This window comes from Miniopterus schreibersii (genome assembly GCF_964146895.1).
Source record: "Miniopterus schreibersii genome assembly, chromosome: 22".
NCBI classification, from domain to species: domain Eukaryota; kingdom Metazoa; phylum Chordata; class Mammalia; order Chiroptera; family Miniopteridae; genus Miniopterus; species Miniopterus schreibersii.
The window spans coordinates 3,794,897-3,811,965 of record NC_138124.1 but is presented as its reverse complement, the minus strand read 5'-3'; the positions used below and the strand labels follow the sequence as shown (position 1 = coordinate 3,811,965).

General features: G+C 54.9%; 1 protein-coding gene across 2 annotated transcripts in view; it reads right to left on the bottom strand.

Moving 5' to 3' along the window:
* IGF1R (insulin like growth factor 1 receptor) overlaps positions 1-17,069 on the bottom strand; it is a 195,537-nt gene that overhangs the window by 1,359 nt on the left and 177,109 nt on the right. For both annotated transcript variants that reach the window (XM_081124386.1, XM_081124385.1), the window contains exons 14-20: positions 15,408-15,510; positions 14,950-15,020; positions 11,893-12,122; positions 11,537-11,647; positions 10,031-10,190; positions 6,859-6,988; positions 4,859-4,993 (exon numbers count right to left, since the gene is read on the bottom strand). In XM_081124386.1, the coding sequence (XP_080980512.1) occupies positions 4,859-4,993; positions 6,859-6,988; positions 10,031-10,190; positions 11,537-11,647; positions 11,893-12,122; positions 14,950-15,020; positions 15,408-15,510 (940 nt within the window). The remainder of the gene's footprint in view (positions 1-4,858; positions 4,994-6,858; positions 6,989-10,030; positions 10,191-11,536; positions 11,648-11,892; positions 12,123-14,949; positions 15,021-15,407; positions 15,511-17,069) is intronic.

The window sequence follows — 17,069 nt, the reverse complement described above, 5'->3', positions numbered from 1 at the left end:
ATTAACCTTTGGAGCAAAAAACAGGTGACCGAGCAAATGTCCAGGCATTTGTACAGGCAAATGTCCAGTACAGAGGAGGCCATGGTTCCGAGAAGGGCCCTCTCACATGAGCTCTTGCTGGAAAATTCTACTCTCTGCTTTAAAACACACACACACACACACACACACACACACACACACACACACACAAAACTGGCTAAAGAGGTGCTTTTCACCAAAAACAGCCAACTGGAGCTCCTCATATCTAGGACGGTCAAGGCACCCCAAACTGGCTTCCAGTTGTCTGCCAGGGTGAGCGCTCAACCAACAGACCACCTGTGGCCCCAGGGAAAGTTCCGAGGAGAGAAGCCCCTGGGGCACAGGGAAAGCCCCGATGCCTACCAGGCCAGCTACCCTGAAAGACATGGGAGAAGGTGTCAGGGGAAGTCAGATGGTCAGGATGTGGCCCCAAGGGGGTGGGAATGGGAGGGAGGCTGGCCGCCGGCTCTGCTGCCTGTTTTAATAAATCAAGTTTTGTGGCAACAGAAACTCGCTCATTTGTACACAGTGTCTGTGGCTGCTCTCAAGCTCCAACTACAAGCTGAGTAGCCGGACCAGAGACCATTTGGCCTTTGAGCCCAAAGTATGGACTGTGTGGCCCTTTACAGAAAATGCCTGCCACCCCAGCTCCGGAAGAAAAAGTCAGGCAAGATATGAAGAGTGACTCGATCGTCCCCTCCCCACTAAACGACCCGCGTCCAGGCCACGATGGTGCCCGTGAGGCTGGCGCTGGCCGATCTCTCAGCAGCACACGGGGGCGGGGTAAGCTGGATCTGCGAGCTGCTTTATTCTCACGAGGCTGGAAAGCAGGGGTACTAGAAAATACCCCATTTTGGAGACGAGAAAGTGGAAGTGCCGAGAGATTAACTCATTTGTCCAAGGTCCCCAAACCAGTGACGGTGGAGCTGGCATGGAGCCTCTGGGAAATACTTTGAAGGCCACCTGCCTCCAAAGAAGGAATTTTTCCTGAACAGAGAATCCATGACCCACCAGGAGACCCTCCCTCTCCTATGTCGCCCGACAGCCACAGTGCTGTGGAGGGTTTGCAGTGATAAACTGGCAGCTCCTTTCACAGGTCCCCCATTACTTCCTAAGAAAAAGGACCTCCCAGAAATCCATGAAATCCCTCTAAGGCTCAGCTGTGATTTCCTCTCTGGCTGACGGGCTTCACCCTGGATAGAAGTGTGACCACGGCCGAGAACTCGTGACACACCCTGGCTCTGCGCCCATGGCCCGCGGCTGAGGAGGTGCCACCAGCAGGGGAGCCCTGTGAGTGACATCAGCACACACGGGCCACGTGGGGCCACTTTTAAACCACTCCGGAGTCCCAGCCCCTCCAGAGCTGTCCATAAAAGGAAGTCTTTCTGACTTTGTGGGATTCCAGACGTTGTTTACACTGTCTCCACAAGAAAACTTTCCAGTGGATTCTAGAAGGATTTATGAGCTGATAGAACTCCTCTTTAGAAAAGCACATTTTTTACAGCCAGTCAGCTCTGGTGAGTCTGAGTGTCCTCCACTGAACTCCCCCACTGGGGGGGGGGGGTGCTGCACAGCCCTGTGGCCGGGTAGGGACAAGACCGAATGGGGCAGCCTCACACAGACAAGCGGGACCCAGGAGGCTGGGGGACGACTGCTCCACCCGCACCATCCTGCGCATCGCCTGCCTCAGTTTCCCAGCCCTGCCGCGTGCCCACAGGCGGTGAGCACAACCAAGGTGCGCACTGCAGCCCGGCAGCCCAGCTTTAGCACGCCACCCTGTCCCAGTGATGAGCGACCAGCACAGCAAAGAGGCAGATTCCAGAAAGGACCCAGAGGCTTGGTGTGCCCTCTGCCACCTCCTCCCGGCAGCCCCCGACAGCCAAGATTGCTGTATGAACCACTTCTCAGCCGGGAGGGGCAGTGGGACAGCGGGGCCCTCCTGACCCCTTGCCCCCCTATACTCTGTCTTCAGGCAGAGATCAAATGCGGGCCCCGTGGACCACGGGAAGCCCATCGCAAGGCTGCCTGGGCAGGAGCAGCCACTCCTGGCCGGATCCTACCTGAGCACTCGAGTCCTACAAAACCAGCAACAAAAACCATGCTTGCAAACTCCAGGCCAGCAGTCAGCACGACCCAGAGGAGCTCAAGGACATCGGCAGTGTAAGTGTGGCGACCTGAGCACAAGAGAAGGCTAAGAATGAGCTTCCTCATCAATTTAAAACACGAAATTGCCAGCACACTATACAAGGAATCTGGCTCTTGTGCCACCTGCTGAGTTCATTCAAACTGAGTCCTGGTGTTAAGACTCCCGGGCCTGGACACTTGGACGCCGGGACCATGGAGACCTCCTCTGAAGCCTGGGCTCTGCGCTACTGAGGGGATGCGGCCTCACCTGCGCCCGGGTAGCACCAAACAGCCGAAGCCACCAGCGGCCGTCATGCACCGTGCCCCCCACTGCCCTGGGGGTGCCCGCTCAGACGGCTGGAACCCGTAACTGAAGTGGTTTTCTCCACCGTGGAGGCCCAGCAGGGCTTTCGGGCAATTCCCAAGGGCTCAGCGGCTTTCCTCTCCCCAGGGAGAAACAAGAGTCCACTCTTTTTTCTTATAACAAAAGAACCGTCTCCCAGAACACGTCTTCCTTACCTAAGCTCATCAATAAATTCGTGAGGACAACACAGACACTCCCTGCAAAACCAACTTGCCTCCTTTCATTCTGATCTATTCTTAGAAGGGTGAAAAATTTCCCAAGGGGGTTCTGGATGGCAAAGCAGAGATGCCTCCTGGATTAAACATTTAATATCCAAGAGTAACCACTCCGCGTAATTTCCTCGTGGCTCTACGCTGGGAACAGGAAGGACTGCCTTTCCCACGGCAGGTGGGCTGCTCCCAGGTGTATTAAATCAATATTAAAACTCCGCTTCCCTGGAGCTGGATCAGCTCTAGGAGTCCCGCAAGGTCCTCAGAGGTAAACTTTTCCTGAGTCAAAGACAAAGCTCAAAAACAATCTTTCTCCTCCCCCCTTCCCAAACCGCACAAACACATCCCACAGCTGCTTTCTGGGACCTTGTGAGCTGCTAAAACATCACCTATTTAAGGATTAGCCTGGTTGGGGGGAAAAAATCAAAATAATATTTTGAGCCATGAAAATTATGTGAAAGTCAAATTTCAGAATCCAAAAATAAAGTTTTATTGGAGAACAGCCACACTTGCTCACGTGACGTCTGTGGCTACTTTCGCAATCGTAATCGGATGGGCCCACAGAGCTGAAAATATTTCCTCTCTGACCTTTTAGTAAATATTGCTGAGCCCGGCTCTAAAAACCACTTGCACAGCATGGGGACCCTCAAGCAGCATCATAGAGAAACTCAGACGTCACATGGCACTCAGCCACATGCACGCTGCACCTTGGAAGAAGCTCCCAGCCCCAGTCAAGCCTTCGGATGACTGCAGCCCTGGCTGCCAGCAAGACTGCACCTCCCGGGAGACCCTGAGCCACAGCCATCCAACTAAGCGGCTCCCAGATTCCCAAGCCTCAGAAACTGTGAGACAATAAATGCTTATTGCCGTCTTAAACTGTTAGGTTTTAGGTAACGTTATAGTGCAATAGAAAACTAATACAGGTGGGGAGAGAAAGAATTTCCATGCTGCGCAAGAAAATGTACTAAGTGGCCTACTGTTTCCTTTCCAACTTTAGGCTGTGCTGGGAAGTTCCCTGATGAGGGACCCAGGAAACCTGGGGCCCCCTTATACACTGTCCTCTGGAAAGTGGAGCCCCCTGTCACTGAGGCCCCTACCCTGCACTCCATGCCCAGGACACATGCAGGTTTCCCGGACCAGGCCCATGCTCAGCTGATCAGTGGGTTCCCCTTTCCCAATACACACACACACACACACACACACACTCTCTCACTGATGCATGGATGCTGCCTTCCTTACGGAGCTGAACCTATCCGGACAAGCACTTCTGGAGAATTCCTGAATTGCTCTCAAGGTACCAGTGGCAGCCGACCTTCCCCCACTGGGGTCCAGAAGAATCTCTGAGCCCTGCCTCCACGTGCATGTTGAAAGCAAGTCCAGTGCTCCCCACCTGTGCCTGCCCCGCACCTGATGACCCAACCATAGCACACCTCACACCCTCCTCTGCTCGGCCCAGCGCCCCCTGCCTTCCGCTGCTCCCACTCCTGCCAGCAGAGGGGCTTCTCCTCAGAACGCAGAGCAGTGAGCCCACGAGGCACCATGGACACTTCCCCGTTACCAGACACTCTCAGGAACTAAGAGTTGCGTGGGGTCCTTTGCACAGAAGAGGGGTAAGGAGACCAGTCTGCCCGCTCCCAGAGCTGCACACGCCCAGAGGCGTGTCTGCAGGGGGACAGCTGAACACGCTCCAGTCCACACACGCCACCGAGTGAAGCTCCAGAGAGCACGTCGCCACATGGTTTATGAAGTTTGTAAACACCTGACACAGGAGGAACCTGGGGGACCCCACTGTGGGGGCAGCAATGTTGGATGTGCCGGGGAAAGAGGTTCACCCTGCACAGTGCACACGGGCGTCCTGACCACAGAGCTTGGTGCACCACCGGCTCTGGAGCTCCAGTAAAGAGTCACTGGTGTCTCACTGTTGCCTCTTTTTAAAACTCTGCAAGGAGAAAGGAAGGATTGCCCTTGTCAAAGGTTTCACGGAGCTGCCAGCCTGAGAAACCGCGGTGCAAACTGCAGATCAGAACTACAGGGCTGAGGAAGACAGAGTGGAAAGAAGGTGCCCGCACAAGGACACAGGTCCTTCCAGGATACGCCTCGCCGGCGCCGCCCCCAGCCCCGCGGCGACCCAGGCAGTACGTACAGCATGTCGGGGCAGTTGTCCGGCTTGTCCAGAAGGCCACCCTCCATAACGAAGCGCAGGACTTGCTCGTTGGACAGGCCCTGGTACGGCTGCTCGGCCAGCGTGGCAATCTCCCAGAGGACGACTCCAAAGGACCTGCAGTGCGAAGAGCGACATGAGGCCTCAGAAAGGGTGCAGAGAGCCAGGCTGCCCGCCCTGCCAGCGTCCTTCCACCTGGCCCCGAGCACGTGCCGGCCAGCGCGCCAGGCACCGCGCCGCCGGTGGGACATCCATCCTTATTTGCTGCCACCGTGTCTCCTGCACAGTAACGGAGCCCTGGTTGGGGGCCTGAGGACGCTGAAGTGCAGGGAGCTTCAGGGGCCCTTGAACTTGAACCACAAGCAAGCCAAGTGAGGACAGGGCCGTCTCCCAAACGTGCTTTATCCCAAAGTAATCCAATGTGGATCACCAGGTCCTGCCAGGACAGCGATCTGTGGCCTCAAATGTGGTCTGGGAGAGTCAAACTGTCTGACAAGCTCCCAGTTTGGGAAACCTCTGCCCAGTGGCTCTCAGTGCTGGCTGCACAACAGAATCATCCAGCGGAGGTGTGAAAATCTCCCAGGTCCAGTGGGGCCAGGGAGAGGGGAGGCCTGCACCCCGGGAGCTGGGGAGCTGCTGGCCTGGGAAGGGCTCAGCCTCAGAGGTGGGGATCGAGGAGGGTGCCACGGCTGGGCAGGAAAGATCACGGGCAAGGAAGAATCCTTAGCACAGACTTGCGCTGAGGGCAAGGGGGCAGCCAGGGAATAAGGTTAGCAGGAGGAGCTGTGAGGCTCCGCCGTGCATGCAGCATGGCCTGTTAGTTTAGAAGACCCAACTACTGCAGGACAAATTAAAACAGTAAGGCATGCACAGGGAAATTTCAGACACATAACGTTTAAAAAGGTGAGGCTGTCATCTGCAAAACACAGGTGCCTTCCCAGCTCACGTCACCACCTCTGCATCTCGATGTGACGTCGAGCACTGTGGTGACAGTAAGGAGATAACTGTCTGGGACAGGCCGATTGCAAAACAGATCTCGGACTGGAGCTCAAGAAGCAATCGCTCCTTGCCAGGTGATGTTCACACGCTATTTGCAATTCGCACCTCTCTTCAAAACAGCATCCAAGGCCCCTGGACTGTGGAAGGTCCAGGAGCTGAGCAAGAAATGACGCCGGGCACTGTTTACATAGCTGCTCCCCGCGGTCCCCCCGAGAGCTGCGTAAACAAGCCACCGCTGCAACACGGCAGCAGTGGGATCTCCCTGGGGGACGGCCAGGAGCCCAGCTGACGCTCTGGGAGGCAGATGGCCGGGGCCTCAGCGCGCCGAGAGCCCCAGTCGCGTTCCGAGCGCGACTGCCTGGCCACGACGCCGCTGAGGAATCGCACCAATAACAGGGACACTGGGAGTCCCGTGCGTCCTCTGCGGATGAGCTCTCCGCCCCAAGAGATGTGTATTACTCAGGGGGACATTTACATCTGCATCTCTTTGTGCCCACTGAAAGACAACACGGCACTGAGACCAACAGGGCAACCCATCAAGACTCATACCCTCCAGGTCTGAACAGAGCGATGCCTGCAACCGGAAGGTCCGGGGAGGCAGCTCCCCTGCCCACGCACAGAGAATGTATTTATTGTGAAAGAGAAAACGAGAGGAGGCAGGCGGGGAGCAGCAGAGAGGCGAGGTTTGCGGGCATGTCCCGGCTCCCGCGCTGTGGGCTTCGAGCCACTCAGCGAGCGGCTGAGGACTGAGAGGCACGTGGGTCCCGCAGATTCTTCCCATCCCACAAGTGCCGTCTGTCCTCAGCCAGCCCTCTGGCCGCAGGAAGGCCTCAGGGACGCGGTGTGGCCCACGGATCACTCAGCCAAAGCTGGGCTTGGGTATCAAGGAGCAGGCACCGGGAAGCAAACGAGGCTGTTGGGACCAAGCCAGGGGGATCTGCGGAGGCCGGAGGGGCTCGCGTCCCGGGAAAAGCCTCTCCTACCAGACGTCAGAGTGAGTGGTGAACACGCCATCCTTCAGGGACTCGGGGGACATCCAGCGCACAGGAAGCAGGCCCTTCCCTCCCTTCCGGTAGTAGTCAGTCTCGTAGATGTCTCTGGTCATGCCGAAATCTGCGCGGCGGAGAGAAGGCAGGAGAGTTACGCCGCCGGAGCAGCTCTCGGGGGACAGGCTCAGAGGCGGCCTCGCTGCTGCGGAGGAGGCCCTGCACCCGCGTCCGGGGCGCGGCTCACTTAACGGGCCCGCAACCTCACAGGCCGAAACGGCCACGTGACAAGCAAACACCGAGACATCGCTGCTCCCAAACACCCTTACAATCTGATTCTTTTTTTTTAATTTATTTTTTATTTTTTTTATTATTATTTTTATTTTTATTATTATTATTTTTTAAATATATCTTTATTGATTTCAGAGAGAGGAAAGGAGAGGGAGAGAGAGAGATAGAAACATCAATGATGAGAGAGTCATTGATCGAGCCCACAACCCGGGCCTGTGCCCCGACCGGGAATCGAACCCCGATCGCCTGGATCCCAGGTTGACGCTCCACCGCTGAGCCACGCCTGGCCGGTCTACAATCTGATTCTTTTAAAAAAGCGAATCCCTTTATTGCATTTCAAATGAGAGGCAGTTACCAAATGAGCAGTTACCTTGAGAGTTTCTCAAGAGTATGCCCTGCGCGGACCAAGGCCGTCCACGCGCGGTCCTCTACCTAGTGGGGGGCAGAAGCAACCTGGCTCTCCTTTACCCGACGGCGCTTGCCCCATCGCCACAGGGAGGAACGTGGGTTCCCCGTCTAATAAGGGGGATGCTGAGCGCCAATTCATGATGAAAAAAACGACAGTAAGAATCCTAAGAGATGCTATTTACCAGGCCCCTGGCACTATTACTCAGTAATGTTTTTCAACATAATACTCCCACTCGTTTTTGAAAATGTCTCCCATTTTCCATGTCTCTAGAAGATGTCACGTAATTATGTTTGATGGCAGGCTTGCTTGATAACCCTAAATTATTGCTGCTTTGTCAGACTGATTTCCCGCTCGGCGACACAGCCCTTCCCTCCCAGGGACTCTCCCGCGCTCCTTCCCGGGAGAAAGGGCTGCTCTCCTTTGAAAAACATTCACGTCTCTACCTCGGCCACAGAAAGGTAAGGCCACAAAGCGAACCAATCCCTGGACGTTAACCAACATCATTTGCTTGGGCTCTGCATGCCAAGGATCACCCCGTTGCCTCTGGTACAATTACTTGTCAGATTTAGAACCCATGAGATGCTGGGCAATGGGAAACAGTCCTGAGCCCTAGTAAAGGGGAAAACGTAAGGTCTTCCCTAAGACCCAGCCCAGGGACGCGCCCGTCAGAGGACTCGCCTCTGCCGAAAGTAAAACAGGGAATCGAGAACTCAAGCTATTTCCTCTAACACAAAAGAGCTTCAAATTTCTGGAAGAAAACCTGTAAGTGCAAAGAAAATGTCACCATAAAATGTGCCACATGGTTACACGGGCCCCGGCGATCTGGACTTCAAATGGCAAGGGACACAATGGCCCCTCGCTCGGAGCAGGGGAGAAAGGAGCGAAGCCGAGCTCCCACCACGTGCCGGGAAGGGGCGGAAGGAGGGCAGTGACGACCGCAGGGGCCAGCACGGGGGACCTGCCCGTGCCAGGCATGTGCCCGCCTGCCGTCCCCTACGGCTCCCGCCCCCCACCGCATGGGTCTGTTACACTGTCATCCCCCTTTCAGAGGTGAAGAAACTGAGGCACATAACATAGTAAGGCACGTGCCCCAAGTCTCTCATCCAGTAGGGGCAGAACCAGAATTTAAGCTCAGGCCCACCTGGCTCTGCAGCGCTGGGGCAGGGGAGCTGGTCAGCATCCCCGTGGGGACAAGCTGAGTCCCCGCAGAGAAGCGGGGGGAATGGGAAGGGAGGGGAAGCAAGTGGGGTCACCAAGGAAGCCCAGACAGTGGCCAGAGAGACTCTTCCCCGAACAGCTTGGGGCAGGACAGTCTCTGGGCTTCAAGGGGCACGAAACGTGTGGAGGCCTCCAAGGGCCAAATCCAGGGACACACCGGTGACTCCCCAATGAGTAACTGATGACCAAGGAATGTGTGCTCTAGGACATAGCTCCATTCATTACCTCCAGCACCCACAAATAAACATCAAGATACTAACCCCTCCTTTGGAAACTGTTCAGGAGGGAGAGTTACTGTCCACTAAAGGGCCAAAACATTTCATTCGAAACCATTGCTAACGGAACAAAACACTGGGAAAGGAAGGTGGGGGTTTCCCGAACAGACAGTTCAACAGCTAGACAAAGAGGTTAATTTTAAATAGTTTTGTCTGCAGCTTTTCTGGATAAATAAGTGGTATTTTTCTGAACCATCCTAATCTCATCCTGGGAAGACGAGGGTCCTGGTAAGAGCAGGTGGGTCCCGGAGCAGCCCTGAGGTGGTGTGTGTTTTATCAGGCAGATTGAAAGACCAAAGCAAACGCCAAACCTGAAGGCTGAAATGAATCCTAACCTGTGATCAGAAATACAACCCAACCCCTTTTTTTGGTGTCACAGTGGGTGGCGGCCACAGGGGGTCTCACCAGCAGGTTGGTCAGTTAAGTAAGTGTGACAAGAGCTTAGAGGCTAATCAGCCTGGGTGTGAACCCCAGCCAGCAGCTTATCTGCCCTCACCCGAGGGATTACCCCTCCCTGTTGCTGCTCTTCTGTGCAGGGGCTTCACCGTTAGGAAACTCCACAGACCCCGGGGGGGGGGGGGGGAGAAAATGCTCTGGGTATCCTCCGAAAACTGGAGGAAATATTGGTACTTTGGAAAGCAACTTTTATTCCCAAGGCAAAGTCACCCAAGGACACTGCCTTGATTACTTCGGTAACCAATGCTTAGAATTGTTCTGCCAAGAAATGCCGCAAACACCAGGAGAGGCAACTGAGGGGCCTTGGCCTCAGCTCAGCCTTGCCCACTACCTGGGCCGCGGTGCCCACACGCTGTCAGGATCAGAGCCAGCCTGGCTGGGCCTGTGACTATCAACTGGAGGCGATGACATTACAACCTAGGAGCAAGCCTCTGCGCTCACAGGCTGCACTGAAAACCGCCCCACAGGCACGCTAACGCGAGTTGAATTCTTGCTCAGATCTGAAAAGCTAAGGACACACCTCCGATTTTGACAGTCAAATCTTCGGCCACCATGCAGTTCCGGGCAGCAAGGTCTCTGTGGACGAACTTGTTGGCATTGAGGTACGCCATGCCATCTGCAATCTCGCCGGCCATCTGGATCATCTTGCTCAGGCTAGGAGGTGAGAGGGAGGGGTTTCTCTGTTGGAGAGTAAAAGGAAAAAAAAAAAAATCACGTGAGAATCTAGGCATTTTTTTTCCTCCCCACATTCTTTCTGGGTTTGCAAATCCAACTTTGCTCAGTCTGGGCAGCCCAGGCCATTCTGCTGGGGGATCAGGACTTGCTCAGAAGGAACATGTCATTACAGAGGCCATAGCATCTGCCTCGCGGTCAAGTCACGCGCCTGCTGGCCACCCACATGACAGAGCTGCGAGAGAAACACCGATCCACACGACTTGGGACCAGCGTTTTCTATCCTGGGTCGGGCAAAACGGGGGGCCGGGGACCCCTGCTGCGTGGAGCGGAGGGCGGGCACGTGGGGAGCCCAGCCCAGCTGCCGTGACTGACGAGGCCGCGCGTGAACAGGTACTCGGAACTGGAATTAAGGAACTGCTACTTGGGACACGGTTAAGCTACGAATTAAAAGAAGGAAACAAAAGATTAAGCTCAAACAGAGACGGGCCGCAGAAACTCAAAAGGGGTGGGGAATGGGGAGCGTTCTGGGAACACGAGCGGCCCCAACAGAGCTCCTCAGCCCGGCAGAGTCAGGGTCACAGCGCGCGCTCGGACCACCGAGGCTGCCAAACGAGAGGCAGATGTTCCTGGTGTTATTTCTAAGAATTTACCCACCAGTCTGTTCTTAGAATTACCCCCTTAGGAGTCAGGCCCCCATGTGTTAGAAAGTGGGCTTGTGGGTTCATGCGACAGGAGGGGGGACGCCAGGGTGACGAATGACAAACGGCAGGCTTAGACTTCGAAGCTCGTAACAGAGACTGGTGTTTTTTTTTTTTACTAGACGGAGCTGAGATCGTGCCGCCGAGGCGGCTGTCATCCCGGAGCACAGGCAAGACCCAGGACGCGGCCTGAGCCTCAGGGGCAGAGTCTGACAAATTCAGCTTCCTGGTCTCGAAGGCGCAGACTTCAGGGAAGGGCCCGTGGGGGGGGGGGGAGGGGGCCTGTGCACCCCAACTCAAACTGACGTTGAACTCTGACACCCACTTGGTGCAAGGCAGCCTGCCACCAACCCAGCCCGGAACTGCAGGCGGTGCCCAGGATGAGACAGGGACACACTCGGAAAACCACACAAAAGGCCGGGCAAGGGGGGAGGAGCCAGCGAGGAGAGGGTGACTCCTGGCTGGGGTCCCCAGGCGGAATGAGGGAGGGATGGCCGTGCAGGAGGGACCTGTCCCCGTAAAGGACCTACAGCCAAGCACGCTGCCAGGAACCTTCAACGTGAACGGGTTTAAAGACACAGTATCTTCTCGGGGGAAGGCTCTCAACGGAAGAGAACAGGTAACGCGCGAAGTCCGTTAAAATCAAAACCCACCTCCAGTTCTGGACGCAGGGACCGGAGATAACTTTTGAGATCACCCCGAGTCATGAGCTCCATGATGACCAGGGTCGGCTGGCCCTGGGACACCACGCCCAGCAAGCGCACCTGGAGGAATGGCAGAGAGGACGACTCGGGGTGAGGGGCGCCCACGGCTGTCGCTCCCCCACACCAGGGGCAGGGCCACAGGGCTCCAGGGCCTGCGTCACACCCAGAGCACCCCCCCCCCCCAGCACAGGTGTCTGAAGGCAGCAGTGAGGTGACTGGGGGCGCTGGGCGCTGAATGGGGGAGTCACCGAACACACAAGTGTGACCACTGCCACCCCAGGGGCCCCGGTGACGCCTTCTCTTACCACATGGTGACAGTTGAACTCCTTCATCACCGAAGCCTCATTGAGAAATTCGATCCTCTCACGCATGCTCGCCGACTCGTTGACCGTCTTAATGGCCACCCGGGTCTCGGGCTCATCCTTCACCACGCCCTTGGCAACTCCTTCGTACACCATCCCGAAGGAGCCCTGCCCCAGCTCCCGGTTCATGGTGATCTTCTCCCGGGCCACCTCCCACTCGTCGGGCACGTACACTGCGAAGGACAGGAGGGGACTGAGACGGGCGCAGCAGGGACCCCTGGGGGCGCCTCTGGGGCGGCGGGTACAAGATGCCCCTTCCTACAGCCCGCCGAGGAGGACACCGGGGGACAGCGGTGTCCCGCTCTGAAACGTCCCACGTGCTGTGGATTTCAGAAGGCAGCCGGACCCCTCAAATACTGGGATCTCAAACCCTCAAGGAGTCCTAGAAAATCCGAGGATGCTAACAGCACATAACGAGGGCCGGGAAGTAGGCCAACTGGGGTCGTGCTCTAAGTATAAAATCCACCCTGGGTTTCAAAGACGGAGCGCAAAAAAATAGTGTAAATATTTCAACCGTTTCGACACCGCTTACATATTAAAAACAGATAATTTGGGCTTAAAACATACAGCTAACATTGATTTCACCTGCTTCTTTTAACTTTTTCATGTGGCTACCATGAAAAATATGGGGCTGGCGTTATATTTCCATTGGGAGCAGCGGTCTGGTCTAGGTAGAGTGTCTCCAGTCTCGCCAAGGACCTGGGGCATCTGGTAAGGCCCAGAAGCAACTGAGCCCAGGCACCGAGGGCATCTGTGGTGACCAGCGTGGAGGGACACTTCTGAGCAGAGGCGTCTCCCCAGAGCTTTGGCCTGGGCCTGTGAACTTGGGGACATCCCCCTACTGTGGCAAGGGGCCGGGGGGGGGGGGGTAATGACTGAGCCTGAATAGGTTTCCTCTCCGGCCTGCGCTTCTGGTCATATTCAATCTGGTTTAAGAAAATAAACAAATCATTCTAGGCAGAAAGGAAGGGGGAGGGACGAAAGAAAACAAAACAGGACCCATTGCACAGATCCGATGCGTAGGGAGAAAAGTAAAATGAAATCAACCTGTTCCATAAGCTCCGTAAGAAATTTCCATCAGAATCTTCATCAGAAGCTGCGTTGCCGCCCTACCTGGGGGGCCCTCGCAGGCTGCAGGGCGACTCGGTGGGAGAAAGGATGCGATCCTGGCTCAGAAACGCAGAAGGACTGGGACGTGGGGTGGCACCTGTTTGCTTTTGTGCTTTCAGACGTTAACCTTGGGCCTCAGCTGGATGTGCCAGCAGCCGGGGGCTGGCACCTGTATTCCAACACCCTAAGTCCTCAGTATTTACCATTAAGTGCTGTCTTAAAGAGGCCTACAAACAAGACCCAGGAGATAGCCCAGTATCTGAGATTGAACCTGAGGAGTGTCTGACAGGGACTGTATTAGTCTGTCTAGAATTTTCTTTCGCCTATATTTTCACATTCCACAGTACATATGTGCTTAAGAATTTCACAAAGGGAAGGGGCCCCTCCACGTGGCTTAGATGGTTTCCAGCCCCGGAGAAGGGGCCGATGCTTGCTTAGGGGAGCACGTATGCGAGACAACCTGCAGATACTCACAACACCCCTCAGAAAGTATAAAGAGACCGTCTATATCCATTTATCTCAGAAAATCCAGGCTTGCTTTTAATCAGAAGCACCTTTGCAGCACCCGGTAAAACGCGCAGTTAGAACCAGTCACACCCATTCCCTGCAGGTCCCTGAAGCCAGTACCTATAATCCCTGTCTCTAAATTCAGCCCAACAGCCCTGACTTCGGCCAGCGCCTGGGCACAATGTTATCAGCACTTGCCTGTGGGGACTGTCAGGGTGCCCTGGAGAGCGTGACACGCAGATTAGCTTTCGGAGAAGGGAGTTTTTAAAGCATTTCTGAACTGCAATGTCACTGTGTTGCCCCTTGAGGACACTAAGCTATGAGGCACCTGTCAAAAGGCGGAATACATTAAGTTCGGACGTGGGGACAGTAAGTTCGCTTTCTGTTTGTTTTGTTTTTAATGAAGAACCGGGACACATTTTGAAAGCATTCCGGAAAGACGCACAGTCGGCATCCAGATCACCGCGCCTGTATTACTGTCTCCGTGCTCTCTCCAAACTTCCGGAACACTTGCCCTCAAAGCGACAAGGGCCAATCTCCGCTTCATTTCAAAGCGGAGCGGATTCTCTATAACAGTCTCGCGCCAACTTCGCAGACAGAGGGTGTGGCCCTGCATTGCCCCACCTAGGGACAGACGGGCAGACGGGCATGCAAAAGGCCACCTTCCAGGATCAAAGGGGACAAAGCCAAGTGCCCCTGAATGGTACCAGTGTCGCCGGACCCGATGGCCAGTGCCCCGCCCCAACTTACTTTCCTAGACTTAAGGACCGTAGGGAGAAAAGACAGAAAAAAAAGAAAAGAAATAACCATCAAATACAACCCAACTCCCAAGTGGGACCTTCTCGGCCAGTTAGCCAAATGGCCCCCATCAGTCAGACCAAAAGGACCGCGGACGGGCCGTGAGGGTATAAATCCTAGGACCCCGGTCAGGAGGGAATGAGCCAAAAAACTGCAAGATAAAAAAAAAAAAAATGCAGACAGAGAAGCCACAAGCGATCAGAGACAATTACGATGATATGAAACTCCGGCCGAAACTAGCTCCAAAAAGGGACTGTGCCGTCAGCTAAAGCATATCCGCCGCTGCGTGTCCACAATCCAATGACAGCTCTTCTCATTCCAGCATAAAATCCCAGAGCCATTAAAGAGACTGATTACTGCGCGCCCGGCACATTCATCTCTAAGCCTGTTTTCCCGCGGAGCACCCCAAGCGTTCCAGAATTTTCTAGATATTTGGCAAACTGCTAAAAACTCCGATTTTTTTTTTTTTTTAAAAAGGAGTGTGAACGAAGGCAGGTTACCTCCAGGTAACACGGCCCCCGTGTCCTGACTCGGCCCCGCTCCCGAGCGCTCCCGCCCCGGCCCACGCGGCGAGCTGAGGCTTACCGTCGGCCGCGCTGAAATACTCGGGGTTCACGGACGCGTACAGGACTCCGTTGCCCAGCCTGCCGCCGTTCCTGCCACAGGGGACAACGTTTAGCCTACAAAGCCCGTCCCCGCACATTTCCGCGTACACGTGCATCTTTATTACGTCTGTTTTAAGAAAGGGGGTGAGCAGAGCTCGGTGGCCTCAGAGAGCTTTGAAAGAAACAATCACCTCTGATGTCGCTGGAAATTAAAGGGTGACTGGATCAACAGGGCCAACGGGGCAGGTGTGGGAAAGCTTTAGGAAAATGTGCTCTGTTCCTTTCATTGGAAAAATCACATTTGGAAGCACATTTAATTGGGAAAATCAGGTTTTCCGAGCCGTAAACCATTTCCTCAAGTACCTGACCCTAGCTCAGGTTCCCATCGTTGAACCACTTAGCCCCCCGACTCTCTGAAGGTCCCACCGTGTCACTCACCTCTTCCTGTGGAAGACGTAAAGCATGATGACCAGCCCCCCCACTATCAGGACGATGGCCACCGGGAGCGCGATGACCAGGTGTGTGAAACCCTCGTAGGTCGCTGCAGAAAAGCAAGGGGGACGGTCAGGCGCCACGAGGTCAACAAGCCACTCAATGCATTTTTTTAAATAAGTCGCTAGATATACGAAACAAAAATCCCCGAAGGAAGTCTGACGGTAAACAGGATCGGAAATGAGAGCAAAAACACGGCGTTATTTGAAAAAAGATTGAGAGCGGACTGAGGAGTGCACCCGTTTGACTTTTAAAGTACAGGGTAACTCTGAAACAACAGTTTGGACGATGGGCTCAAGGAAAATAACCTTTGCACGCGGTTTAATGCCTGTAAACGGGAATGCATACATTGGCTGGAATAAAATGCAGAGAGATCCTTATATGTACAGTGCTAGAGGGGAACTGGCCTTTCATCTGTCTTAAATCAGTACCACAGACAATTTAAAAAAACACACAAAGAACCCAACCCGCGTGGCTCAGCGGTTGAGTATCGACTTAGGATCCAGGAGATCAAGGTTCGAGTCCTGGTCAGGGCACGTGCTGGGGTTTTAGGCTCCATCCCCAGCAGGGGGTGAGCAGGAGGCAGCCGATCAATGACTCTCTCATTATTGACGTTTCTCTCTCTCTCTCCCTCTCTCTGAAATCAATGAAGAGATATATATACTTTTAAATTATATTAAAAAAACAAAGACATAGCTGGATGGCACCCCTTGCCAAAGTTGCTCTAAATTCCCTTCAACCATCAGAGTGTAGTTAGGAGTCTGGGAGCACAGAGCTTAACTGCAGCCCCAGCCCATCCCTGATGTTAGACTGGACAGGGGACACTGATCCATACCCCGAAAATTCTGCCAGATGCAGGAAATCGATACGCCACAGGTAGAGTCACCGCCAGAAAGGGATATGGGCAGAGGGGAGAGGAGAGGGAATCAGGGGAAGCTTCCCAGGCACAGAGGACTGAGGAGAGAAGGCAGGGCCGGCTCCCCACGGGCCTCATCCACGCTAAGCAGTTTGAACTTCTTTCTGCAGATTCAAAGGAGCCAGGGAGGGCTCACAAGTCCCAGATGGACTGATCAGATTGGTGTAGGGAGAGACGGCTGTGCCCGAGGACAGCCTGGAGGGGGCTGGCACAGAGGAGGGGGCCCTGCCATGTGTTGGAGAGTGCTGGGGGTAGGAGGGGACCTGGGTGTGTCCTGCGCTAACCAGCCCAGACCTCACCAAGAAGTCACGGCTCCTTTTCCATGACTGAGGGAGACTCACGAGATGGGCAGCCCTCCCCTGGGTCAGCCAGGGCCGTGGGATCAGAACCCAGGCCTCCTGCACCCACAGCTCATACATTCCCCACAAAGCAAGTGTGCTGGATGGAGGCTCCGGGCTGAGGCAGTGTTGGTGGCAGCAGAGAATGGATTCCAGAGTTATTTAAAGGGCAAACCAATGAGATGGGTTTGAGTGAGAAATGGGGGGCTGGGGAGAAAGAAGGGTGAGGGTCCTGGCTTAGGCGGTGCATGGATTATGGGGTCACTGACTGAGCTCAAGAACAAAGGACAGAGAGATACTTTGAGGTTATCAAGTGTGATTTTTGGTTTTGTGCAGGGGGAGTTGTGGGTGCCC